Consider the following 27,986-nt stretch of genomic DNA (forward strand, 5'->3'; position numbering starts at 1 on the left):
ACAACAATTATAGTACAAAATAAAGCATAATGGACTAGATTCTATATATGGCACCTGAAAAATTGGTGCTGAAAATATTTCCGCCTAGGCGTATTCTGTAGGTGTGGTTAATAGAATACACCTAGTGGCCATGCCTGCGCCTAACTCTAGGCATATCCATTTACGTCAAGTAAAACTTGGTGTAAACACCGGTGCCTAAGTTAGGCATGGAGCAGGTGTATTCTATAACCATGCGCATATAGATTTTCGGAATACCCACAGTCCGTCTATTGCACGCCAATGGCCACACCCCATTTTTGGCAGCGTGCATTAGAATTTATGTGCAGAACTTTTACAGAATATGTCTAGCAAGCTGTGTGCATAAATTCTAATTAATGCCAATTAGTATCAATTATTGCTTGTTAAGTGGCAATTATCAGTGCTCATTGACTTGTTAAGTAAATAAATTGCGTGCACAAATCCAGAATACAACCAGATTTGCATGCACAATTTTGGTCGCACTATATAGCATCCAGGGGAATATGGGCTTGTCCTCATCTTTAATAAGTACCATAACATAATGCACACTGTTTGAACATCACAATTAGAATAATATTTAGGTCACAATGAGGGGCATAATTGAACCGTGCCAGCCATTTCTATGGGTGGCCATCTCCGGGGATGGTGCCGTAAGTGGGCGGAGCCAACCGTATTTTCGAAAAAGATGGCTGGTCATCTTTTTCTTCGCTAATATGGTTGGGCCCGGCCAAATGTCAGAGCTCACCGGGTTTGAGATGGCCGGCATCGGTTTTCGGCCATAATGGAAAATAATGCCGGCGATCTCAAACCAGGCCAAATCCAAGGCATTTGGTCATGGGAGAAGCCAGCATTTGTAGTGCACTGGCCCCCCTCACATGCCAGGACACCAACCGGGCACCCTAGGGGGCACTTCTAAAAATAAAAAAAAATAGCTCCCAGGTGCATAGCTCCCTTCCCTTGGTTGTTTAGCCCCCCAAATCTCCCCCAATCCCACTCCCCACAACTCTACACCATTACCATAGACCTAAGGGGTGAAGGGGGGCACCTACACGTAGGTACAGTGGGTTTTGGGTGGGTTTTGGAGGGCTCCCATTTACCATCACAAGTGTAACAGGTAGGGGGTGGGGGTGGGCCTGGATCCACCTGTCTGAAGTGCACTGCACCCACTAAAAATTGCTCCAGGGACTTGCATATTTCTATCATGGAGCTGGGTATGACATTTGAGGCTGGCATACAGGCTGGCAAAAAAGTTTTTTTTTTGGGTAGGAGGGGGTTGGTGACCACTGGGGGAGTAAGGGGAGGTCATCCTCAATTCCCTCCGGTGGTCATTTGGTCAGTTGGGGCTCCTTTTTGAAGCTTGGTCGTGAAAAAAAAGGGACCAAGTAAAGCTGGCGAAATGCTCGTCAAGCCTGGCTTTTTTTTTTCCATTATCGGGCAAAGCCGGCTATCTCGTGAGCAGGCCCCCGTCCCACCCCCGTCCTGCCTTCACTACCCTACTGTCATGCCCCCTTGATGTTTCGCTGGCTCCGTGACGGAAAGCAGTTGAATCCGGTCAAAATTGGTTTTCGATTATACCGATTTGGCCGGGTTCAGGAGATCGCCGGCCACCTCCCGATTTGTGTCGGAAGATGGCCGGCGATCACTTTTGAAAATGAGCTGGAATGTTATTGATGGCATAAGGAAATTAATTTTATTTTAAAATATTTATCACCCATATCATCCACTTTCTGAGCCAGAAACAAATAAACATGGATAACAAATTGCATAAAACTCCTACAGACATAGGGGCCCTTTTAATAAGCTGTGCTAAAAAGTGGCCTGCGGTAGCCCCAGCGCGGGGCTTTCCTGCATGCTGAGGCCACTTTTAGAGTGGTCGTAAAATGGCCCCATTTTGTCTAATAATGGCTACGCTCTAATTTCCCTATTAGTGTGTGGCTAATAGCGCGAGAACCCTTACTGACACCTATTTTCTAGGCAGTAAGGGCTTCCAAGCTATCCATGCACTAATCGGATTGTGTGCGGCAATGTAGCTGCACTAATTGGTTACCGCGTTGTGATGCAGCTGCACTAACTGATTAGAACTGGGCTCCATCCCCAGACCTGCCCCAGCGCTAAAAAATATTTTTTATTTTTTAACACATGGGTAGCACACAACAAATACAAGACTACTACAGGACGCCTGAGCTTGCTCCGCTGTAGTGCCTTTTACTCTGCGGTATGCACATATTAATGCTTACTGCAGTTTAGTAAAAAGGCCTCTTAATCTGTTAAAAGCAATGGCTATATATTAAGGAGACCTTTTACTAAGCTGTGGTAACTAGTGGCCTTAGCGCACCTTTACACGGTTTTTGCCACGTGCTAAGGCCATTTTTACTGCAGCTGGAAAATGGCCCATTTTCTATTTTTTTTTCTATTAATGGACATGCGCTAATGTTGCCAATAGCTTGCAAACACAGCAAAGGTGACACAAAGGATGATGTGGAAATAACATCCAATGGACTCAAAGAGATTATTCAAAAATATGTAATGGACTCAACACGAATCGTCTTTTGGCCATGAGGGCCTGCCTCAGGAGTCCCTGTATAGTGTACAAATTGAACTTCTCCACGTTCTATGGTGTCTGAAATGACCTAATATCTGTTGTATCAAACACCGAAGCGGCCACTACTGAACTGAAGTAGAATATAACATACACAGGCACACTTCTCAATTGAAGCCCTCACGGCCAAAACACGATTCGTGTTGAGTCCATTATGTATACAATATAATAATTTGCACCTCCAACATTCCATCGCTGTCTGGCTGCCTGGGTTTGTAACATCTGATGACGTCAGCCAGCCTCCAGCGTTCCATTCCCCCTCACTGCCCTGCCCTCGCTTCAAAACGTAATGTGCAGGATGTCAGACTCACAGAAACAGAACGAAGGAAGAAGAGGACCTTGGCTGGTGGGGGTTGGGGTCCCCCGCCAGCAAAGGTAGGCAACGGTGATGGCGGGGGAGAGTTGGTGGCGGGAGGGGGGTCGAGAGGGTTGTTGGCAGGGGGGGGGGGGTCAAAGTTGTTGTTGGTGGTGGTGGTAGAGCTGGGGGGGGGGGGGGGGGGGGGCTAAAATGTGCCCCCTCACCTCGGGCTCTGGATCCCCCTCCTGCCGAAGTCTGGCTACGCCCCTGCTGGTGCCTAACGTTAGAGTCCAGGAATTGGCACTATGCATGATTCTATAAAGTGCCCTGGTCCCATGTGCTCATTTATGCATGTAAACCATGAGGCAATTTTACAATATCCCTTTTACATGTGAAAACAACATTTGTAAAATTACCCCTTTTTGTTAATGCAGTAACCCTCATTGGAATTTGATTAAGGTATATGGTGATATTCCAGGGGGCAATAATTCAAAGTAGAGGAGACAACAAGAGTAACAGCTCTGGGAGTGTATGCAAAAAAATCCCACACAGGTAACTGTCCAGGAGAAAACCTTTATTTGCACCAGTATGGACCCGACAAGGGACCATGTTTCGGCGTAGCAAACCTGCCTGCCCCAGGGGTCGTAGAGACACTGATGGATGTTGGAAAATAACCTAGCGTGAGTACCATATTTAAATGTGAACTCTCAGAGAAGGCAAAATAGTGCTGAAGAAGCCAGAAAGTGTCATGGAGTCTCAACAGGACGCCACAGCAGTGTTACTCTTGTTGTCTCTTCTACTTTGTTTTATTGCCTTTGTGTTTCCATAGAGGTCGTTTCCTGTTCCCCTTGCTTCAGTATACTAGGGGGCTCATTTTCAAAGCATAAGTTAGTAACAGGCTTATTTTCGAAAGAGAAGGGCGCCCATCTTTCGACACAAATCGGGAGATGGGCGTCCTTCTCCCAGGGTGGCCCAAATAGGCATAATCGAAAGCCAATTTTGGGCGTCCTCAACTGCTTTCTGTTGCGGGGATGACCAAAGTTCACGGGGGCGTGTCGGAAGCGCAGCGAAGGCGGGACTGGGGCGTGCCTAACACATGGGCATCCTCGACCGGTAATGGAAAAAAGAAGGGTGTCCTTGATGAGCACTTGGGCGACTTTACTTGGTCCATTTTTTCTTACGACCAAACCTCAAAAAGGTGCCCCAACTGACCAGATGACTACCGGAGGGAATCGGGGATCATCTCCCCTTACTACCCCAGTGGTCACAAACCCCCTCCCACCCTCAAAAAAAACTTTTAAAATATTTTTTTGCCAGCCTCTATGCCAGCGTCAAATGTCATACCCAGCTCCATGACAGCAGTATGCAGGTCCCTGGAGCAGTTTTAGTGGGTGCAGTGCACTGCAGGCAGGCGGACCCAGACCCATCCCCCCCTACCTGTTACACTTGTGGTGGTAAATGTGAGCCCTCCAAAACCCTTCAGAAACCCACTGTACCCACATGTAGATGCCCCCCTTCACAGTTTAGGGCTATGGTAGTGTTGTACAGTTGTGGGTAGTTGGTTTTGGCCGGGTTTTGGGGGGGGGGGGGCTCAGCACCCAAGGTAAGGGAGCTATGCACCTGGGAACAGTTTCTGAAGTCCACTGCAGTGCCCCCTAGGGTGCCCGGTTGGTGTCCTGGCATGTCAGGGGGACCAGTGCACTACAAATTCTGGCTCCACCCATGACCAAAGGGCTTGGATTTGGTAGTTTTTGAGATGGGTGTCCTCGGTTTCCATTATAGCCAAAAATCGGGGACGACCATCTCTAAGGACGGCCATCTCTAAGGACGACCATCTCTAAGGTCGACCTAAATGTTGAGATTTGGGTGTCCCCGACCGTATTATCAAAAGTAAAGATGGCCGCCCATCTTGTTTCAATAATACGGGTTTCCCCACCCCTTCGCCGGGACGTCCTGCGAGGACGTCCTCAGTAAAACTTGGGCGCCCCTTTCGATTATGCCCCTCTTAGTCTAAGTGCTTTGAAAATACACCTCTATATGTCGATATACATAATTCTTCTTCTTCTTTTTTTGGCCTCCCATGAGATAAGAAGTGGACTATAGATGAATATTAGGTACTACAGTATTTCTTTACGTTTATTTGCTGTTGCAGCTATTATGGAACAATATTTCATCTTTCTTGATTTGTCATAAGAATTTGGTTTGTGAAATTGCAATTAAAAACAAAGTCCCTCAAATTATTATATTTGAAATTTAGCTGCATTATTAAACGTTGAATGCATAAGGATCTTTAGGTGTATAATCAGCCAACTAGTATGTAAAGTTGGACATCTGAATATCCTGAACTTGTACTGCCCGATATTCAAAGCAATTTAAGCAGGCAAGCGAGGCTCCTGCCCACTTAAATCGCCCGTAACCACCTAACCCTGATATTTAGCAGCATTAAACCAGGCAATGCCACTGAATATTGGCTCTGACTGTCCATGTTAAAAGTAGTCAAGGGGGCGGTGTTGGGGGACAGCCGGCAGTTATGTGGGTGCCAGCACCCACGTAGCTAAGTAGGCGAATTTAGGACAGCTCAAAAGCTCCCTCCCCTAGAACGCCCCCCCAATCCCCAACTCCCAGTCTGGATAGGCCCCCCCCTGAGCCTACTCTTTGCTCCCTGGTTGTCCAGTGGGGGCGATGGGGGCAGGAGCGAAGCCCATTTGCTCCTGTCCGTTGTGGCTGCCTGTAGAAAATGGCTGCCAACCTTTCATGGCAGCCTCATGGCACTACACAAGTTCCGCAAACTGCGACAAGAGGTCACTGGTGCCATTTTCTACAGGCTTCTGCATGGTGTGGGCTGGGGAGGGAAGGAGGGGGTCTTTTTCAGGGGCTGGGAGAGGGATCAGAGTGGCTAAAATACAAAGAAACAAACAAAGTTATGCATGTCCTGTTTACATTAGCCCCAGATATTCAGCACCAGTGACCATAGGCCAGCATTGAATATCTGTGGCTAATGCTACCCACAGGCTGAATATTACCCCCATAAGTTTTATGTATCAGGTAAGGAATGCTGTTTATATGGCTTATTTATACAGATAGTGACTGAATATTGACACTTTCCGGATAAATTTAGGCCCGGCACCCGGAACACCCCTGGCTCTTCCTAAAGGTATACTGATAAATATTGGCCAGATATCAGTTTATATGACCAAAAAAGCATCCTTGCAAATTTAAGTAAAGGCATTTAGGAGAAGATTCCTCAGTGCTAGCAGTATAAGTGTTTTTAAATATCAGCCTCACCATTTTTATACAGTCTGTAAGTTGCTCTGTGTTTTTATTCCTTTGCTTGAATAGTGTATAGCTTATTTTTACCTCTAAGGTTCAGTTTCTCAATGGGTTCTCCATGTCCGGCTTCTTTGCTTTTAAAGTATGATATAGATGTGTCTTTAAATATGAACCAATAAGGTTTACATGCTTTTAATGTTAGCTTTTTAGGCCTGCAAGGTAAACAGAAAGATCAGTTTTAAAGCTCACATCCAATCTATAGCATATCATCTTTTAATGATGTCCCATTGTTTATATGGCATGTTAAGTAGAATTCAGTGGGTAATTAAAGTGGTGATATTAAAAGTTATTCTGGGCCATTTTACTAAACTGTGCTAGTACATGGGTTTAGCATGTTCTAAACGCAGGACTTTCCTACACGCTAAGCCCATTTCTAGCGCAGCTGTAAATTTGGCCTTTTTCAATTATATCTTTATCTGGCCATGGACTAATGTTACCATTAGGATCCCATGTTGTCAGCATTATTCAATTAGCTTGTACTAATGCCAGCACTCTAGCTGAATAGCGCTTCCGCGTCCATTCTCTGCCCCTGACATGCCTCCTCAGAAAAAAAAAAACCTAACGCAAAACGCTTTACCGTTTTCTGTGTTAGACCATATTTCTTGCGTTATGTGCAGAGTTCCTCCTGGATTTTACAAAGGTTTTGTTAAATGTATAGAAAGTTGTGCAAGACTCCATATCCATGTCTTCCCATGTCTGGCAAGAACAGGAAATGGGAGAAGCGTTCTAAAATTACAGTTCCTGTTCTCTATTCACACCCTAATTAGCTCCCCAAGCATCCAATCCCATCTGCCAATCAATATCCCTCTCCCCCTCCCCCCCGGCAACAAAAAAGGCCTCCTGGCATCTAATTCTTCTTGACAAACAAACAAACCCAGCGAATGTGACACATGATCATGCTGTTTGTTTAGCAGCAACTTTGTACATTTGGCGCCCCTGCTACTGACACATAAAACTAAGGTTTACTTTGGCTGCTATACCTTTAGGGTGCTGAGTAACCCAGTATTTACAGTGCACAGGGACTCCTGAGGCAGGCCTTTGTGGCCAAAGCACGATTTGTGTCGAGTCCATTAAACTTTGGCTCAGATGTTGGTGGCAGGGCTGAATAAATGCTGGGATGGGAGGCGAGGGTAGGAGGATCGGATGGTGAAGCTGGTCTTGGTTTTTACACCTGCTCTTCCAGCAGGCAAACTTGTATAACTTGTGCCATGAAACTCCCTTATATGGTGTGAAGCCCTGCCCAGCGCATCCCAGGATGCACTGGGCAGGGCTGGGCGCTGCCATGTTCGAGGCGGTGCTGCTGGAAGAGGAGAGAGTTTAGCTCCCTCCTTCAACAAAGATATGGGGGATGGAAAAGAGCTAGATATTGGGGGGGGGGGGCTTGATTTGCGGCCCACAGGGCCACAAGGGCTTTTGTTGGAGGGATGCTGGGGGGGGGGGGGGGGTAGGGGGGATGTAGACCCACCGGATCTCCAGACCTGTCAAACAAGCATGGGAGGATTGTGCCTGAGCCTCATGCACTTTACCTTATGATCAGAGATAATAGTGCGCTTAAATTTGCATGCTATTATCTCTGATCATAGGGGCAGTAAAGCCCCACACTGTTCCAGTGCTATTTTTAGAGCGCTGTTTGGAACAGCGCGGGGCTTTCAATCATCTGGGCATTAGTGAAGAAATGAATCTACAGTACTGTGAGCAGTATACTTTTAAAACTTGTTGACTGGGCTCTGATTGGCTTGGAGTTTGAAATTACCCAGTGGTTGTTGCTGGCTGCTGCTTCAGTCTTAGCCTGGGAGAAAAGAGAGACATATCTCTTTGCTGAGGCTTGGTGAATTATTTGTTCTGATCTTCCCAGGTACTGTTTAGACAGTATACAAACATTTAGTTAGTTTTCTAATTGATCCATTTTCAGTTATCTTCTATTGTTTGCTGATTGCACATTTTTTGTTCATTGTTCAGTTTTTAAATACAATAAATAATTGTTTATTGCCTCTGCCTGTCTGGACTGATAAAGAATCCTAGTGGTTTGTGTGTTGGGTCTGTGAGTGCTTTCTGAGAACGGGGGGACCACTGGGAGTGTGGCCTCCAGCAACCTAGAAATCACTGGGGATAATTTGAGAGCGGGAGACTCACCCAGAGGCGGTTGTGACCCAGTCAATGGGAGGAGGTGCTAGTGTAGAGCAAAAGTGGCAGGTGCAGGTGGACTTGAACTGTGCTGGGGATAGACCCTCTAGGTGGCCGTGGAGTAACCCCAGGCGGGTGGCTAGGCATTTCGTAGCAAGTGCTTATGCCCAGGAATTGTGATTACATTTAGTACGGCCATTTACACCAATGGAAATGTGGTGCAAATGCTCATTCATAAATTAGGGGGCGGATCTCACCTTATTCTATAATAACGCACGTAACTGAAAGGGATGCCCCTGATCTACTCATGACACTCCCATTTTCACGACCCCTTTTTTTGACTTACTTGTAAAATTTAGGCATGGATCCCAAGCCTAAATTTACATGTATACATTTTAATTAATTCTAATTAGTGCTAATTGCTTGTTAAACAAAGACAATTATCAGTGCTAATTTGCTCATTATTCAATTAAATTGCGAGTGTGCCCAAATTTGAACATGCAATTTTTAGCATTTTTTATATAATTTGGGGGATTAATGGTTTTCAGCGCCATTTATATAAACAATAACTATGCTCCTGGCATGCCTCTTCCCATCCTCTATTAACTGAATGAATTTGGAGCTCATTGTCTGGACAAAGCCTGACCACTCTGATGGTGGTCATGATTTGTCTGCTTAGCCCTTGATGTTACCCAGACAAATAGTTTGAATATTAGCCTCATTATTCACAGTGGTATTGACGGCGATACTGTTGGTTGGAGTAGTGCTGTGACTGTTTATTCTCTGAAATCAAACACAACCGAGCCCATGGCACTGCTGCTCTGAGATAGATACTATCAGCGCTGTGTCTGAGTTTAATCCGTTGCCTTGGTATGCCACAGATACACAGCTATACACATGAATGCTCATATATTAGTGAGTAAGGAACACAGCAGACTGTAAGGCTTTCAGTATTTCCAAAGGAATGCTTGTGTTGCAATCCACAGGGGAGGGATCACCCAGACGTAATTGAACACCTGAAGTGTTTTTTTAAAATTAGTAATACTGTTTGACATGTTCTTAATGTCTGCTTTCAATGTCTGACTTTTATGTATAGCAATAATAGGAGTTTAGACAGTCTTAGACAGTGAAATTGTTAACATTGCAGTAACGTGGTGCATAACACTCCTTGGAATCACTGTGGATTGAAATTCCATGTGCAAAGGGGAAAAGGATAGTGATAGGAGTGTACTACCGTCCGCCTGGCCAGGACGAACAGACGGATGCGGAAATGTTAAAGGAAATCAGGGACGCAAACAAACTGGGCAACACAATAATAATGGGGGATTTCAATTACCCGCATATAGACTGGGTTAATGTAACATCTGTACACGCAAGGGACATAAGATTTCTTGATGAAATCAAGGACAGCTTCATGGAACAGCTAGTTCAGGAGCCGACAAGAGAAGGAAAAATACTAGACTTAGTCCTTAGTGGTGCTCATGATCTAGTGCAGGGGGTAACGATACGAGGGCCGCTTGATAACAGTGATCATAATATGATCGGTTTTGATATTGGCATTGATGGAAGTGAAACTAGGAAATCAAGTACGCTAGCGTTTAACTATAGAAAAGGTGATTACGACAAAATGAGAAAAATGGTGAAAAAAAGACTGAAAGGAGCAGCTCGCAGAGTAAAAAACTTGCATCAGGCGTGGATGCTGTTTAAAAACACCATCCTGGAGGTTCAGGACAAATATATTCCACGTATTAGAAAAAAGGGAAAAAAGACTAAACGTCAGCCGGCGTGGCTAAACAGTAAGATAAAGGAAATCATTAGAGCCAAAAAACAATCCTTCAGAAAGTGGAGAAGAGAACCAACTGAAAGTAACAGGATAGATCATAAGGAATGCCAAGCCAAATGCAAAGCGGAGATAAGGAGGGCAAAAAAGGACTTTGAGAAGAAATTAGCGTTGGAAACAAAAATACATAGTAAAAATTTTTTTAGATACATTAAAAGCAGGAAACCGGCCAAAGAGTCGGTTGGGCCGCTGGACGAAAATGGTGTTAAAGGGGCGATCAAGGAGGACAAAGCCGTAGCGGAGAAATTAAATGAATTCTTTGCTTCGGTCTTCACCGAGGAGGATTTGGGGGGGACACCGGTGCCGGAAAGAATATTTGAAGCGGGGGAGTCGGAGAAACTAAACAAATTCTCTGTAACCTTGGAGGATGTAATGGGTCAGTTCAGCAAGCTGAAGAGTAGTAAATCACCGGGACCTGATGGTATTCATCCCAGAGTATTAATAGAACTAAAAAATGAACTTGCGGAGCTACTGTTAGAAATATGCAATCTGTCCCTAAAATCGAGTGTAGTACCGGAAGACTGGAGGGTAGCCAATGTTACTCCGATTTTAAGAAGGGTTCCAGAGGAGATCCGGGAAATTATAGACCGGTGAGTCTGACGTCGGTGCCGGGCAAGATGGTGGAGGCTATTATTAAGAATAAAATTGCAGAGCATATACAAAAACATGGACTGATGAGACAAAGTCAGCACGGATTTAGTGAAGGGAAGTCTTGCCTCACCAATCTAATGCATTTTTTTGAGGGGGTAAGCAAACATGTGGACAATGGGGAGCCGGTTGATATTGTATATCTGGATTTTCAGAAGGCGTTTGACAAAGTGCCGCACGAAAGACTCCTGAAGAAATTGCAGAGTCATGGAATCGGAGGTAGGGTATTATTATGGATTAAGAACTGGTTGAAAGATAGGAAGCAGAGAGTAGGATTGCGTGGCCAGTATTCTCAGTGGAGGAGGGTAGTTAGTGGGGTCCCGCAGGGGTCTGTTCTGGGTCCGTTGCTTTTTAATGTATTTATAAATGACCTAGAGATGGGAATAACTAGTGAGGTAATTAAATTCGCCGATGACACAAAATTATTCAGGGTCGTCAAGTCGCAGGAGGAATGTGAACGATTACAGGAGGACCTTGCGAGACTGGGAGAATGGGCGTGCAAGTGGCAGATGAAGTTCAATGTTGACAAGTGCAAAGTGATGCATGTGGGTAAGAGGAACCCGAATTATAGCTACGTCTTGCAAGGTTCCGCGTTAGGAGTTACGGATCAAGAAAGGGATCTGGGTGTCGTCGTCGATGATACGCTGAAACCTTCTGCTCAGTGTGCTGCTGCGGCTAGGAAAGCGAATAGAATGTTGGGTGTTATTAGGAAGGGTATGGAGTCCAGGTGTGCGGATGTTATAATGCCGTTGTATCGCTCCATGGTGCGACCGCACCTGGAGTATTGTGTTCAGTACTGGTCTCCGTATCTCAAAAAAGATATAGTAGAATTGGAAAAGGTACAGCGAAGGGCGACGAAAATGATAGTGGGGATGGGACGACTTTCCTATGAAGAGAGGCTGAGAAGGCTAGGGCTTTTCAGCTTGGAGAAGAGACGGCTGAGGGGAGATATGATAGAAGTGTATAAAATAATGAGTGGAATGGATCGGGTGGATGTGAAGCGACTGTTCACGCTATCCAAAAATACTAGGACTAGAGGGCATGAGTTGAAGCTACAGTGTGGTAAATTTAAAACGAATCGGAGAAAATTTTTCTTCACCCAACGTGTAATTAGAGTCTGGAATTCGTTGCCGGAGAACGTGGTACGGGCGGTTAGCTTGACGGAGTTTAAAAAGGGGTTAGATAGATTCCTAAAGGACAAGTCCATAGACCGCTATTAAATGGACTTGGAAAAATTCCGCATTTTTAGGTATAACTTGTCTGGAATGTTTTTACGTTTGGGGAGCGTGCCAGGTGCCCTTGACCTGGATTGGCCACTGTCGGTGACAGGATGCTGGGCTAGATGGACCTTTGGTCTTTCCCAGTATGGCACTACTTATGTACTTATGTACTTAATACATCAAAGTGGGCATGAACCTCAGATTCCTAAACAGATAAATTGTTTGTTTTCTTTAGTTTTTTTTTTTAAGATATTGCAGCTTGGTGCAGGGGGAAATTATCTTAGAATGGAGGATTAAATCATAGCAGAACAAAAACTTTCAGTGGCTTATAGATGCACCAAAGCAAAATTTCAGACAACCAGAGAGCGCTATATTACAATATCAACACAATACTCAATAAAACATTTTAATAGACAGCAAAGGAAGTAAGCAAAGATGGAACATATAGATAGGTAAAACAGAGTAGCAGGTGTAAGAAAATAAGGGGACTAATTTAAAGAAAGCTGCACGTGAAGTCAGAAAGGTGCTTGAATATTATCTTAGCTAGGGTACAAGTAGATAAACATATCATGTTATAGAATGTGCAGTCATTATAACGTACAAAGGCAGAAAAGAGAGGGTTTTGAGTACAGTCAAAGTCCAAAACAAAGCAAGAACCACAAGTGGACCTTCAGGAACAGGACAAAGAAAACTCTTTATTGGATGGACCCAACATGGTCTGTATTTCAGCGACCAAGTGCCTGCGTCAGGGGTCTGATTAAAAAGTTACTTTGAAAATGCCCCCTCCTATGCCTTTACTGAATGCATTTAGCTGCTGTGACCTGGCTGAGTCCAAATTACATATGCTAAGAAATTGCAAGGATTTTTATCTGCATTGGCGGAGGGGGCATTTTCAAAGTAACTTTTTACTCCCCTGACACAGGTGCTTGGTCATCGAAATGCAGACCATGTTCGGTCCATCCAATAGTTTCCTTTGTTCCGTTCCTGAAGGTCCACTTGGGCTTCTTGCTTTGTTTTGGTCATTATAATGTACAACATCAACTTCAGAACTCTGCTACTCAGCCAGAACGCTCTAAATTATCTTACAGTATTGTGACTTTTAATACAATTGATATGATATCTCAACTGGATAGAACTGAAAATATTTTGCAAGCATTTTAACACTGAAACAAGGCAGATCGATATAAAGTAAGACAAACAGCATTATAAAGACTAGGGTGGGGGGTCCTTTTACTAAGGTGCACTGAAAAATGGCTTGCGGTAGTGTAGGCGTGGGTTTTGGGTGCGTCGATCCATTTTTTAGAGCACCTGTAAAAAAGGCCTTTTTTTGTCGAAAATGGATGTACGGCAAAATCAAAATTGCCACATGCCCATTTTAGGGCTGAGACTTTACCACCAGCCATTGATCTAGTGGTATAGAATCTGGGCAGTAATGACCTACGTGTGTCAAATGCCACTTGGTGCACGTCCGTTACGCGCACCCAAAAATAAAAAAATATTTTTCAGACGCGCATATCGGACGCACGCTAAAAATGAAATTATTGCAAGACCCACATGGTAGTCAGGCAGTAACTCCATTTTGGTGTACATCGGGCGCGCGTAGACGCTTACGCGGCTTAGTAAAAGGGTCCCTGGTTTTATGTGAAAGCCTCATCTTTTATTCCTTGAAAATGTTTTGCTTTTTTCCCCCTAGCTATTAGATTATCTAAATAATAGTTCCTTAAGCACAAACAACAATAAATGAAAAAGGATAAAATAATAATAATCATAACAACAAAACCTCTCTAAAATAACTCCTGCAACATCAAAGGGACGCATTGTCTTTCATCTCAGCACACCTTGATGCTGCCATGAATGCTGCATTTCTTTTCTCTCTGAATCTCCCCTCCAGCCCTGGACTATCAGAGGTGCAGTGAAACACATACTGTAAACATGGTAATTGCAGGGGTTGGGTAGAAGCATCAGAAGACTGAGTTTTGTATTGTCTGTGGGTGCTGGAATTGCCATGATTCATTTGTCTAACGTTGCTGAACCATCAGTTTTTATTGCTCATTGAAAATCATGACAAATAAATTGAAACTGGAGGCAATTGAATGTCAATGTAGACAGGAAGAAAGGTGTAGGACTAGACTGAGTTTCATGAAATCACTAAGAAAATAAAGGTGCAAAAGCCTCAATGATAGTTTGTTTGGACAGGTTTGAAGGAGCACATATTGGGCTAAGGATTTAAATTCCTTGGAAAATAACAGAAATAAAAGTCAATAAACAAAAAAGGAATGCCTCTTTATTCAATGAAGTGCATTTCAAGGGAAAGAATGTGATCTACTGATAAGAACAATGGGCTACAAACCAAAGAGGCCAGGGTTCAAGTCCCACTTCTGCCACAGACATGTCTTGAGCCCCATTTTACACAGACTTAGTACATAAGTACATAAGCACTGCCACGCTGGGAAAAGACCGAAGGTCCATCAAGCCCAGCACTCCATCTCCGACAGCGGCCAATCTAGGCCCCAAGAACCTGGCAAAACCCCAAAGTGTAATAACGATCAATGGACTTTTCCTTCACGAATCTGTCCAGACCCCCTTTAAACTCAGCAAGACCAGCTGCCTTCACTACCTTCTCCGGCAATGAGTTCCAGAGTCTAACCACGCACTGAGTAAAGAAAAACTTTCTCCAATTTGTTTTAAACCTACCACATTCTAATTTCATCTTGTGTCCCCTGATTCTATTATTGTTAGAAAGCATAAACAACCTGATCCAAGATGGCGACGGTTTGACCTAGCGCTAACGGACGCGTTCTTAGTTGGGCTCAGCAGACTCGGAAAGCTACCTCTAAACGTGTGCTACTGTTGGGTGGGCCTGAGCCCTAAAAGGGTGGCCCACCTGTGGCTACGCCACTGCTGTGGCAGATTCTGCAATCGTGAGTACCCTGGAACAAGTTGTTCAAGCGTCTCCCCTGGTATTTAATGAAGGAAAGTTTGAAAAACCTGCTGTAGTGACCTTAGAATCACTTTGGGACCTAAACTCCACAACTCTCCAAAATTTGCAGTCAGCTATTTCAAAGAATACAGACACTATCAAAGTTCTGGCTGAAGCGGCACTAAAACAATTACAAACTAATGAGGTTCATGAGACTGAAGTAAAAAACCTTATTCAAAGAGTTGAAAAAACGGAACTTGTGGAACAAACGCTAATTAAAGAGAGGAATTTTATTTCTAGATGCATGGAATATTTGGAAAATCAATCCAAGAGACTTAACCTACGTATTATAAATTTTCCGAAATCACCTATTTTTTCTCCTGTACAAATGGTTAAGAAATATCTTGTGGATATTCTGGGAATGCCCGAGAATTCATTGCCACCTATTACAAGGGCATATTACCTTCAAACTACTGGGCAAGTCCCAGAAAATTTAAACCCTCAAAATGCAATGAATTTAACAGCTTTCCTGGAATCTTCTTTGGAGGTGGTCACGCAAAGAACCACTTTGCTGGTGACCTTCGCGTTAGAGTTAGATAGAGATGCAGTTCTCAGGCTTTCCCTAAAACACTTGAATTCTTTATTTTGGGGTTCAAAAGTAAGGGTTTCCCCAGATTTATTTAGGGAAACCCAAAAGCGATGTAAGTCATTTCTTGTTTTGCGTCCTAGGGCAATAGCCCTGGGTGCAAACTTTCTTTTGAAATTTCCTTGTGTGTGTAGGATTCTACTTCACACTAAACAATATCAATTTTTTGAACCCAATCAGTTGGCTGTTTTTCTAAAAAGTAAAGAGAGTGTTGTTGTGAGACTTTAGACCCAAATGTACAGTGGGGGAAATAAGTATTTGATCCCTTGCTGATTTTGTAAGTTTGCCCACTGACAAAGACATGAGCAGCCCATAATTGAAGGGTAGGTTATTGGTAACAGTGAGAGATAGCACATCACAAATTAAATCCGGAAAATCACATTGTGGAAAGTATATGAATTTATTTGCATTCTGCAGAGGGAAATAAGTATTTAATCCCTCTGGCAAACAAGACCTAATACTTGGTGGCAAAACCCTTGTTGGCAAGCACAGCGGTCAGACGTCTTCTGTAGTTGATGATGAGGTTTGCACACATGTCAGGAGGAATTTTGGTCCACTCCTCTTTGCAGATCATCTCTAAATCATTAAGAGTTCTGGGCTGTCGCTTGGCAACTCGCAGCTTCAGCTCCCTCCATAAGTTTTCAATGGGATTAAGGTCTGGTGACTGGCTAGGCCACTCCATGACCCTAATGTGCTTCTTCCTGAGCCACTCCTTTGTTGCCTTGGCTGTATGTTTTGGGTCATTGTCGTGCTGGAAGACCCAGCCACGACCCATTTTTAAGGCCCTGGCGGAGGGAAGGAGGTTGTCACTCAGAATTGTACGGTACATGGCCCCATCCATTCTCCCATTGATGCGGTGAAGTAGTCCTGTGCCCTTAGCAGAGAAACACCCCCAAAACATAACATTTCCACCTCCATGCTTGACAGTGGGGACGGTGTTCTTTGGGTCATAGGCAGCATTTCTCTTCCTCCAAACACGGCGAGTTGAGTTCATGCCAAAGAGCTCAATTTTTGTCTCATCTGACCACAGCACCTTCTCCCAATCACTCTCGGCATCATCCAGGTGTTCACTGGCAAACTTCAGACGGGCCGTCACATGTGCCTTCTGGAGCAGGGGGACCTTGCGGGCACTGCAGGATTGCAATCCGTTATGTCGTAATGTGTTACCAATGGTTTTCGTGGTGACAGTGGTCCCAGCTGCCTTGAGATCATTGACAAGTTCCCCCCTTGTAGTTGTAGGCTGATTTCTAACCTTCCTCATGATCAAGGATACCCCACGAGGTGAGATTTTGCGTGGAGCCCCAGATCTTTGTCGATTGACAGTCATTTTGTACTTCTTCCATTTTCTTACTATGGCACCAACAGTTGTCTCCTTCTCGCCCAGCGTCTTACTGATGGTTTTGTAGCCCATTCCAGCCTTGTGCAGGTGTATGATCTTGTCCCTGACATCCTTAGACAGCTCCTTGCTCTTGGCCATTTTGTAGAGGTTAGAGTCTGACTGATTCACTGAGTCTGTGGACAGGTGTCTTTCATACAGGTGACCATTGCCGACAGCTGTCTGTCATGCAGGTAACGAGTTGATTTGGAGCATCTACCTGGTCTGTAGGGGCCAGATCTCTTACTGGTTGGTGGGGGATCAAATACTTATTTCCCTCTGCAGAATGCAAATAAATTCATATACTTTCCACAATGTGATTTTCCGGATTTAATTTGTGATGTGCTATCTCTCACTGTTACCAATAACCTACCCTTCAATTATGGGCTGCTCATGTCTTTGTCAGTGGGCAAACTTACAAAATCAGCAAGGGATCAAATACTTATTTCCCCCACTGTAACACTGTATAGCAATTTGGAGTGAGTCCATAGGGCATGGCGCAGCCTTTGATTTAAATAGTTTCGTTTAAAAGCTTGGTTTTTCTAGCTTGATATATTTGCTTTTTCTAAATTCTTGGATCATTTCTTACTCTACTTGTGGACGATGGTAGCTGTATATTAATTTCTTTTTCTTTATTTCATTATGATATTTCACAAATTGTGTATTATTATTCTTATTTGAATATTATGTATACTAAAATGTTCATAAATAAAAAAAAAGAAAGAAAGCGTAAACAAACGCTTCACATCTGTCTGCTCTACCCCACTCATTATTTTGTACACCTCTATCATATCACCCCTCAGCCGCCTTTTCTCCAGGCTAAAGAGTCCTAGCCTTCTTAACCTCTCCTCATAAGGTAGTCGTCCCATCCCTTTTATCATTTTTGTCGCCCTTCTCTGCACCTTCTCCAATTCCTTTATATCTTTTTTGAGATGAGGCGACCAGAACTGAACACAATACTCCAGGTGCGGTCGCACCATGGAGCGATATAACGGCATTATAACATCCTTATGCTTGTTTTCCATCCCTTTTCTAATAATACACAACATTCTGTTCGCCTTCTTAGCCGCCGCAGCACATTGAGCGGAAGATTTCAACGTCCTATCCACGATGACTCCCAGATCCCTCTCTCAGTCCGTAACTCCTAAAGCGGAACCTTGCATGACATAGCCGTAATTCGGGTTCCTCCTTCCCACGTGCATCACTTTTCACTTGTCAACGTTGAACTTCATCTGCCATTTGGATGCCCAATCCCCCGCCAAAAATAGCATGTGCATAGAGCCAGGTAATGCACCTATTTTTAGGCATGACCATTTATGCCACTGAAAACCCAGTATAAATATCTGCATAATGCGTTATTAACAAAATCCAAAAAATACAATCCAAATGGACAAAAAAAGCTGGAACTCAGCAAAACAGCTTACTGCAATAAATGTCTATAAAAAAGCATCAGAGGAACAAAACCAGCAAAAAGGGCTATGCATTTTACATACAGTTCACCTAGCTGAAATTCTATAAAATCAGGCACCCAACTTTATGCTTACCCCCAAATCCTATATATGGCGCCTCAAGTTGTGCTTGCGGCCAAATTGCACACACAACTTAATTGATTAACAAGCCAATCAGCGCTGATAATTGGTACTTAGCCAATTAGCAGCACTAATTGGCTTTAATTAGAATTTACATGCACAACTTTCTAGATATATTCTATAACGCAGTGTGTGTAAATTCTAATACACACAGATGAAAAGGGGGAATAGTCATAGGCATGGAATGGGCAGGTTGTGGGTGTTTCAAAAAACTATGTGCACTGTTATGGAATACATCTGATCTGCGCCTAACTTAGGCGCAGGTATTTAGACCTGGTTGTAGGTGGCCTAAATGGGTGCGCTTAAATTTTAGGCACAAGAAGGGCAGATGTGCATATTCTACAAAGCACGCCTAACCTTAGGCATAGTTTATAGAATAGCGCTATGCATGTGGTTTTTCAGTGCCAATTTTTCAGGGTCTTAGTGAGCAAAGATGGGCACCCAATTTATAGAATAAGGTCAGTTGCGCAGTCAATTTAAGAATTGGCGGCTGATTGGAGTTAACAGCCAATTATTGGCTTAAATTGGTATTAACTGATGTTAGTTCTCACCAATTGGCAGTTGTGCATGCAAATGATCTTAGTCACTATTCTAGAAGCTGCTCTGCGAATTCTGTCATGTGCAACTTTTAGTGGGGGCGTAGCTGTGGGAGGGGCATAGGTAGGTCAGGGGCATGCCTAAAAGTTACATGTGCAGTTTATAGAATACTAGGCTCATGCGCCTAACTGCCAACAGCTAGGTGCGAGCACTGACTGCGGCCTTTGACATGGAATAAGTGCTTGCATCTAAGGTGAGGCACAAAACTGGGAACTTACGCTACTGATCTTTAATGGCAGTTCCGCATGGAATTGGTTATAGGATTTGCGCTCACATCTTCCCGGTGCCTAAACTTCAGTGCCATTTATAGAATTTACCCTACAGTGCTTAGCACATTTAGTAAACAGGCCTCAATGTTCCTTATGTATTTTAGTGAACGGCCCTGTTAGAAAAGTCATCATTTTCTGTGGAAACGTTTTCTATTCTCGTGGTTATTGTTTTGAAAATATGCAACCAAATGCCATTTCCAGCTCTGTCCTGGATTTCTTTCCTGATACTCACCTGAATAGCTTGAGATTGTCTGCAAGTTTTGGTATATCTGTGATATCCTCCTAAGATTAAGCAAAACATGTTGAGAAATTAGAAACTGTTATGAGCTTTGTAACTGGAGTATTAAAATGTAATTTTGAAATTTAATATTCATCATCTATTTTAGCAGCTTAGGTCCAGATATATTAGTATCTGATACCACATAGTAATGCGTACCTGAATGAGTCCACTGTTGAACTCAAATGAAGAGCCCTGTTTACTAAGGTGCATTAGTGTTTTTAGCGCGCCAACACTTAGAGCGCACGCTAACCATGTAGGCGCCTATAGGGATATTGTAGGCACATGTATGGTTAACGCGCGTTAAAAACATAAGTTAGCTAAATTCTTGGAAGAGACTTCTCAGAAACTTGCTGAACATGATAATCATGTTAATTTAGTGGAGCAGCAATTACCCAAGACTGATTCTCAGCTTGAAATCTGTTCAATCAGCACTTGCTGCTGTTACTAAAGATAATTTTTTGCTTCATATGCAGATGGAGGCAATTGAGAATGCAGCAAGAGCACATAACCTGAGGTTACTGAACTTCCCTGTGACTCATTATTTATCCCCTAGGGAGTTGTTCAGGATGTATTTGAGAGATGTTTAAGAAAACAAATAGGCTAAGGATCTACTAGATCCAGCATGGAAAAAACAGAGCAGATCAAAAGGATAAAATTCAAAAATATCCAGTTTATTCACTACTAAAATAATAAATAGATAAATAATTAAAAGCCCGACATGCTCATGTCTCACCCTCTCAAGGGCTGCTTCAACGGCTTGTAACAGAACTGTCAATAAACACAAAATACATTACTATAAATAATAAGACCATATATATATATATATATATATATCAGTTACTAGTACAAACCATATATAAGAAACATAGAACATGTACAAATGCTAACAATCCATAATCACACATGCCGCATAAAAAAAGTATTCAATTGCCTTAAGATGCCAAGCATAAGATTACAGGATTACATGCCCAGAGATGTAGTCTCACAATTTCACCTACTGGTTTTAAACAAATAAAAACAGAAAATAATAACATTTACTCAGAAAAACATTATTTCCTTATTGCATGGTAGTATTCATTGTGGTTCTCCAAAAACAAACCATCAGATTAGGAGAAACAGAACAAAGTCAGTATTTACATACCTTCTCTCTCAGAAAAGCAGCAGCATGTGGTGATTCCAGCATTGTACTTCTAAGACCGACTTGATAAAGAAGCCGCTAGGAGGTCAGGGGTTATAGGCAAGCCAATTCTTAAAAAAACTTATAAGTAGCAATTTTAAAACAAACAAACAAAAAAAAGCATAAATCTCAGCCATGTTGCTGCTCTAAGGGGCCCTTTTAACAAAGCGGCAGTAAGTTCAATGTGGGCTTACTGCTCGCTAAAAAGGAAGTACCGCCGGGTTACCATAGCAGCCTGGTGGTACCTCCCACCCCCAGCGCGCCGTCATATCCAGCGCTACAAAAATTACGGTAATTGGGCCATGCTGCGCGCTGCCCAGTTACTGCTGAGTTAGCATGGGAGTTCTTACTGCCACCTCAATGGGTGGCAGTAAGGGCTCCTCCTGAAATGGCCATGCGGCAAGTGCTTCACTTGCCGCGTGGCCATTTCCTGAACAAAAAGAAAGACCTACCTTTTAACTGCTGCAGTAAAAGGGGGCCTCGGCACATGCCAAAAACACATGTCAACGCCAGTGTAGGTCCCTTTTTGCCGTAACTTGGTAGAGGGGACCCTTAATAAATAAATAAATAAAAATTTCCAGACTGCCTCCCTTAGAAAGCAAAAATGTCCTGATTTGAGAAACTGATAAAAATGGTGAATCAGTCAGCAATGTGGCTGAGATTTATGCCTTTTGTTTTTAACTTTTGTTTTAAAATCGTTACTTATAACTTTTTTTGAGAATTGGCATGCCTGTAACCCCTGAACCCCTAGCGGCTACTTTATCGAGTCAGCCTTGAAAGTACAATGCTAGATTCACTGCATACTGCTGTTTTTCTAGGACAGAAGGTATGTAAGTACTGATTTTGTTCTGCTTTTCCTATCTGCTGGCTTCATTTTGGAGAACCCAAGTGGATACTACCAAGCAATAAGGAAAGAATGGTTTTCTGACTACCCCCTCCCCTTTTACAAAACTGCGCAAGTGGCTGCCTTGTGGAAATGCTGACACAAAGTGAATGGGCTGTGTGTTAATCTGATCGTGAGCCCTTGAGCCTTAGGAAGGCTTAGGAAGGACCTTGGCCAAGGCGTAGGGTAGACCAAGCAGGTGCTAAGCAATACCACAGGCCACAAAGCCCCGCACACTCAAGACAATCAACAACCACCACCAGAAAAGGGAGATAGACCACTCAGGCGGGCCGCAAGGCCGATCCGGAACCCACTTGTACAGAGTCCAAGCGTATGGGCCTCAAGGCCAAACTGGAACTGAATCATACACTAGGGAAGGGAAAAGCACAACGAGAGGTCCCTGAAGGGACAGGAGCTCACGCAACGCACACAGCGCTAGCTAGTGACACAAAGGGAAGGGCGACAGACAATACTGGCAGATACAGCCTACGACCAGAGGGAGAGAATACAAACAAAGGCTACACAGAAACTCAGGTAGCGGAGGGCAAAGCCCACAGGGAAAAAGGGAAAGCTGGAGACAGTATGGGATGTACAGACATGGACTCTACAAAAGCGAAGCTCCACAGGAAGGCTAAACAGGGAAAAACAGGCTGAAGGAAAAGGCTGCTTTCAAATAAGGACAGGAAAGAAGCAGGCACACAAGAGTACAGAAAGGAATAAGGCAAACACAGAGAAAGGCTGCCTAACAGAGGCAGGGCTTACAGAAGGCAAATACTAAGCTCTGCACATAAAAGGTTAAAACTGAGGAAAGGGAAACTAAACAAACAAAGCAGGAAGGAGCTTACCACAGACAAAACACTACTACTACTACTATTTAGCATTTCTATAGCGCTACAAGGCATACGCAGCGCTGCACAAACATAGAAGAAAGACAGTCCCTGCTCAAAGAGCTTACAATCTAATAGACAAAAAATAAATAAAGTAAGCAAATCAAATCAATTAATATGAACGGGAAGGAAGAGAGGAGGGTAGGTGGAGGCGAGTGGTTACAAGTGGTTACGAGTCAAAAGCAATGTTAAAGAGGTGGGCTTTCAGTCTAGATTTAAAGGTGGCCAAGGATGGGGCAAGACGTAGGGGCTCAGGAAGTTTATTCCAGGCGTAGGGTGCAGCGAGACAGAAGGCGCGAAGTCTGGAATTGGCAGTAGTGGAGAAGGGAACAGATAAGAAGGATTTATCCATGGAGCGGAGTGCACGGGAAGGGGTGTAGGGAAGGACGAGTGTGGAGAGATACTGGGGAGCAGCAGAATGAGTACATTTATAGGTTAGTAGAAGAAGTTTGAACAGGATGCGAAAACGGATAGGGAGCCAGTGAAGGGTCTTGAGGAGAGGGGTAGTATGAGTAAAGCGACCCTGGCAGAAGATGAGACGGGCAGCAGAGTTTTGAACCGACTGGAGAGGGGAGAGGTGACTAAGTGGGAGGCCAGCAAAAAGCAGATTGCAGTAGTCTAAACGAGAGGTGACAAGGGTGTGGATGGTAGAGTGCTCGGAAAGAACGGGGCGGATTTTACGGATGTTGTAAAGAAAGAAACGACAGGTCTTGGCAATCTGCTGGATATGAGCAGAGAAGGAGAGAGAAGAGTCAAAGATGACCCCAAGGTTTCGAGCTGAGGAGACAGGGAGAATGAGAGAGTCATCAACAGAAATAGAAAATGGGGGGAGCGGGGAGGTGGGTTTGGGGGGGAAAATGAGAAGCTCGGTTTTGGTCATATTTAATTTCAGGTGGCATTGAGACATCCAGACAGCAATGTCAGACAAGCACGCTGAAACTTTGGTTTGGATGCAAGGTGAGATATCAGGGGTAGAAAGGTAGATTTGGGAGTCATCAGCATAGAGATGGTAGGAAAAGCCATGGGATGAGATTAATGAACCAAGGGAAGAAGTGTAGATAGAAAAGAGGAGGGGACCAAGAACAGAACCCTGAGGTACACCGACAGGCAGAGGGATAGAAGTAGAAGAGGATCCACCAGAGTGAACACTAAAGGTGCGGAGGGAGAGGTAGGAAGAGAACCAGGAAAGGACAGAGCCCTGGAATCCAAGTGAGGACAGGGTATCGAGAAGTATGCTGTGATCGACAGTGTCAAAAGCAGCGGAAAGATCAAGAAGAATGAGGATGGAATATTGACCTCTGGATTTAGCCAGTAATAGGTCATTGGAGACTTTAGTAAGCGCAGTTTCGGGGGGGCAGGGAGAAACCAGGCAGAGGACAGAGCCAGGTGTAGTGCAGTGAAGCAATCAAGGACACGCTGGTAACAACCAGCACACAAAGAAACCATAAGCAATGGGAAGAGCAAGCAAACTCCAAAGAATATACACTGTGCACAAGCACAGACTGAATGAGGGAACCAGGCTCAGCTGACAGGAATCAACGCTAGAGTGTACGGTGTAGGGAGAGGTAAGTTTAAATAGGTTTGACTTCTGACGTCTGCTGCTTCAGACGTCAGCTCAATCCCTGACGGGCCAATCAGAAGTGAGTCCCAGTCATTCCCCTGCCTGTCTCAGCAGAATCATAACACAGTGTCAGCATTACCGCAATGGCAGCTGCTAGCATGGCTTTGTAAAAGAGGGGAGGGGGTAAGTGCTAATATTTTCTGTTTTCAGTTGTTTAAAACCAATAGGTGAAATTGAGAGACTACATCTTTGGGGCATGTAATCCTGTAATCTTATGCTTGGCATCTTAAAGCAATTGAATATTTTTTTTTTGTGGCATGTGTGATTATGTAAATTTAACATTTGTACATGTTCTGTGTTTCTTATATATGGTTTGTACTAATAACTGATACACACACACACACACACACACACACACACACACACAGAGTACAGACCTGTGGTGAAGAGGTGCTGAAAGGAGAGCTGCTGTACCCTGTGGCTGCTGAACAATGCAGAGGGGAGGGGGCCCCCCTGCAGGAGGGCCCCAGGCTGAAAGGCCTAGCACACTTGGAGCTGAGAAACACTATGAAGGGGAGGCTTCCTCCACCCAAGCCCCAAGCATGCAACCAGGAGAACCAGGAGAGCCCAGGCCTGTGGACGGAGGAAGGACCAGAGCCCAGCAGCGCTTGCTGAGGAGCCAGCTCACCCTGACTGTAAGTCCTGGCCATAACATTCCTAAGCTGGGTGAAGAACAGGGGGCAAGAAGGCAGGGCCCGGGTTCCAGAGCAGGGTTCTCTGCATCCAGTATCAGAGGAGAGGTGGTGGAAGAGAATAGTGGATAGTCTGAAGAGGACGTTAGTGAGGAAGAGGAGGAGGAGGAATCCAGGCCTAGGGCCTGGCAGAAGAAAGAGGCCCAGCATATGAATCCTGAAGAGGTAATTAGATCAGTGAAGAAAATGAATCGAGTAGAAGGTGAAATAGAGGTACTGAGGAAGCGGCTGAAGCTAGCAAAAACTATGTGTAACCTGGCTTCCACTGGCCCACGAGACAAGTATGTTAAGGGAGTTGAAGCGCTCCAGAAGCGGCTTACAGCAAAACAAAGGCAGCTGCAAAAACTAAAGAACTGCAGAGATAATCCCCTTCGTGAGGTTTTCCTGAACAGGGAGCGCGTGCAGCAGACCCAGACGCAGTCCCAGATTCAGCAGGAAGCAGAACCCAGAGACACACAGGACTCCGTGGTTCCAGACACCCCAGAGGCTATGCTGGAAGGGACAGCAGGGGAAGTGAAACAGCAGCAGCCAGAAGGAGGAAAAGACAAGACTGACACAAATAATTCCCAGTTATCACCAGTATTTTATTTCCTACAGGATTCCCAAGAGCTAGGTGCTCCATCCCAGGGGCGTATCTGAACTGCGGCGGTAGGGGGGGCCAGGGCCAGAGAGGGGGGGCACATTATAGCCCCCCCCCCCCGCCCCGCCGCCGCCGCCGCCATTGCCGATCCCCCTCCCCCCAGCCGCTGCCATTGCTAACCCTCCCCCTCCGTTGCTCGCCTACCTTCGCTGGCGGGGGACCCCAACCCCCGCCAGCCGAGGTCCGCGTCCTCCTGCCGCTGCCGGCTGCCTTTGGTCCTTTCATTCTTCCATTGAAGCTGGCGCCGACGAAAAAGTTTCTTTTGAATCTGACGTCGCTGCACGTTGCACGTTGTACGTGCAGGACGTCAGACTCAGAAACAATTTCTGAGTCTGACGTCCTGCACGTACAACGTGCAGCGACGTCAGACTCAAAAGAAACTTTCGTCGGCGCCAGCTTCAATGGAAGAATTAAAGGACCAAAGGCAGCCGGCAGCGGCAGGAGGACGCGGACCTCGGCTGGCGGGGGTTGGGGTCCCCCGCCAGCGAAGGTAGGCGAGCAACGGAGGGGGAGGGTTGGCAGCGGTAGGGGGGTCCAGGGCGAAATCTGCGGGGGCCCAGGCCCCTGAGGCCCCACGCAGATACGCCCCTGCTCCATCCACTTACCAGCCTTGTAGAACAGAGGCTCCTAGTCCAGTTGTGGCAGGTACTGTGGATAAGGAGGGGCTCCAGCACTGCATGCAGCAAGAGAGCCTGGCAAGTTTGGAACACAAAAGAGCTATGAAACTGAAAAAAATTCAAAAACGTCCCTTATACTTAGAGAGCTGGCAGGGCATAGCCGAACCCACAGAGAAGAGCTCAGGTTTGCTGGGAGAGACAGAGAAGAAAGACAGCCTGGAGAATCAGAACAGTTTGAATGCTGAGGAGAATCAGAACAGTTTGAATGCTGAGGTAGGAGAAGAATCACTACACACTGAGCAAGTACAGAAGTTACCAGGAACAACGGGAGGGAAAGTAGAGCAAAAACAAGGGGTTTTGCAGATGGAGACAGAGACTAAAGAGGATGGGAAAGTACAGGAATGGAGTAGTGGAGTCAGGGGCGTATCTGCGTGGGGCCACAGGGGCCTGGGCCCCCGCAGATTTCGCCCTGGCCCCCCTCCCCGCCGTCAACCCTCCCCCGCTGCTTACTTTTGCTGGCGCCGAGGTCCGACCCGCAATCTCCGTTTTTCGTCTTCCTCCGTGGCCATGCTTCCAGGAAGTAACGCTGCAGTGCTGATTCGTTGAATCCAGTTCGGCGTCTGACGTCAGACGTCGAACTGGAGTCAACGAATCAGCACTGCAGCGTTACTTCCTGGAAGCATGGCCACGGAGGAAGACGAAAAACGGAGATTGCGGGTCGGGACCTCGGCGCCAGCAAAAGTAAGCAGCGGGGGAGGGTTGACGGCGGGGAGGGGGTGGAGAGAGGCGGCGGCGGCGGCGGCGGGGGGGGGGGGGGGGGGAGGGAGGCAAAAATGTGCCCCCCCTCTCTGGCTCTGGCCCCCCCTACCGCCGGATTCCAGATACGCCCCTGAGTGGAGTACTACAAGAGATGGAAGAAGCTGAGAGCAAATATGGTGGACAGAGGGCGGGAACATCGTGGGAACACCACAGTCACTCATGGACAGAATTGATAGGGCAGACCTCTGAGCAGGGCTGTCCAAGAGCTGCCATCCAATCTCAATCAGAAGTGCTGATGACATCATGGGGGAAGCTCAGTGACAGGCAGGGGCTCCCAATAGATTCTGCCACTCAGAAACAAGAAGAAAGAGCAGAAGGGAGCTTCTCAGAAACTCATGCCCATCAAAGCAGGAGTCCCAGAAAGGAGAGAGAGAATTGTGGAGAGTGTCAGCTGCACCAGGAGGCGGAGCCAAGACCCAGATCGAGTAAGACAGGGCATGGAGGAGAATGTCAGCTGCACCAGGAGGTGGAGCCAAGACCCAGACTGAGTAAGACAGTGCCAGATACAGAGAGAGTACATGAAGGAGAGTGTCAGTTGCACCAGGGGGCGGAGCCAAGTCCCAGACCCAGTAAGACAGTGCATGGAGGAGAGTGTCAGCTGCACCAGGAGGCAGAGCCAAGACCCAGACTGAGTAAGACAGTGCCAGATACAGAGAGAGTACATGAAGGAGAGTGTCAGCTGCACCAGGAGGCGGAGCCAAGACTCAGACTGAGTATGACAGTGTCAGAAACAGAGAAAGTGCATGGAGGAGAGTGTCAGCTACAAGAGGAGACAGATCCCAGACCTGGTCTGAGTGGGACAGTTGCAGAGCAAGGGAACGAGTGCTGGTTGGGAACAGCAGCAACTGGCAAAGGACTGGAAGTAGAATATTGCAGAGGGGGAAGAGACAGAAACAG

At 45.3% G+C, this 27,986-nt stretch overlaps 1 protein-coding gene across 2 annotated transcripts in view; it reads right to left on the reverse strand.

Annotated features, from left to right (window-relative positions):
- Positions 1-27,986, reverse strand: part of FERMT1 (fermitin family member 1) — a 138,491-nt gene that overhangs the window by 28,217 nt on the left and 82,288 nt on the right. For both annotated transcript variants that reach the window (XM_030196311.1, XM_030196312.1), the window contains exons 9-10: positions 19,706-19,755; positions 6,273-6,397 (exon numbers count right to left, since the gene is read on the reverse strand). In XM_030196311.1, coding sequence (XP_030052171.1) covers positions 6,273-6,397; positions 19,706-19,755 — 175 coding nt within the window. The remainder of the gene's footprint in view (positions 1-6,272; positions 6,398-19,705; positions 19,756-27,986) is intronic.

Source organism: Microcaecilia unicolor, chromosome 3 (genome assembly GCF_901765095.1).
Source record: "Microcaecilia unicolor chromosome 3, aMicUni1.1, whole genome shotgun sequence".
NCBI lineage: Eukaryota > Metazoa > Chordata > Amphibia > Gymnophiona > Siphonopidae > Microcaecilia > Microcaecilia unicolor.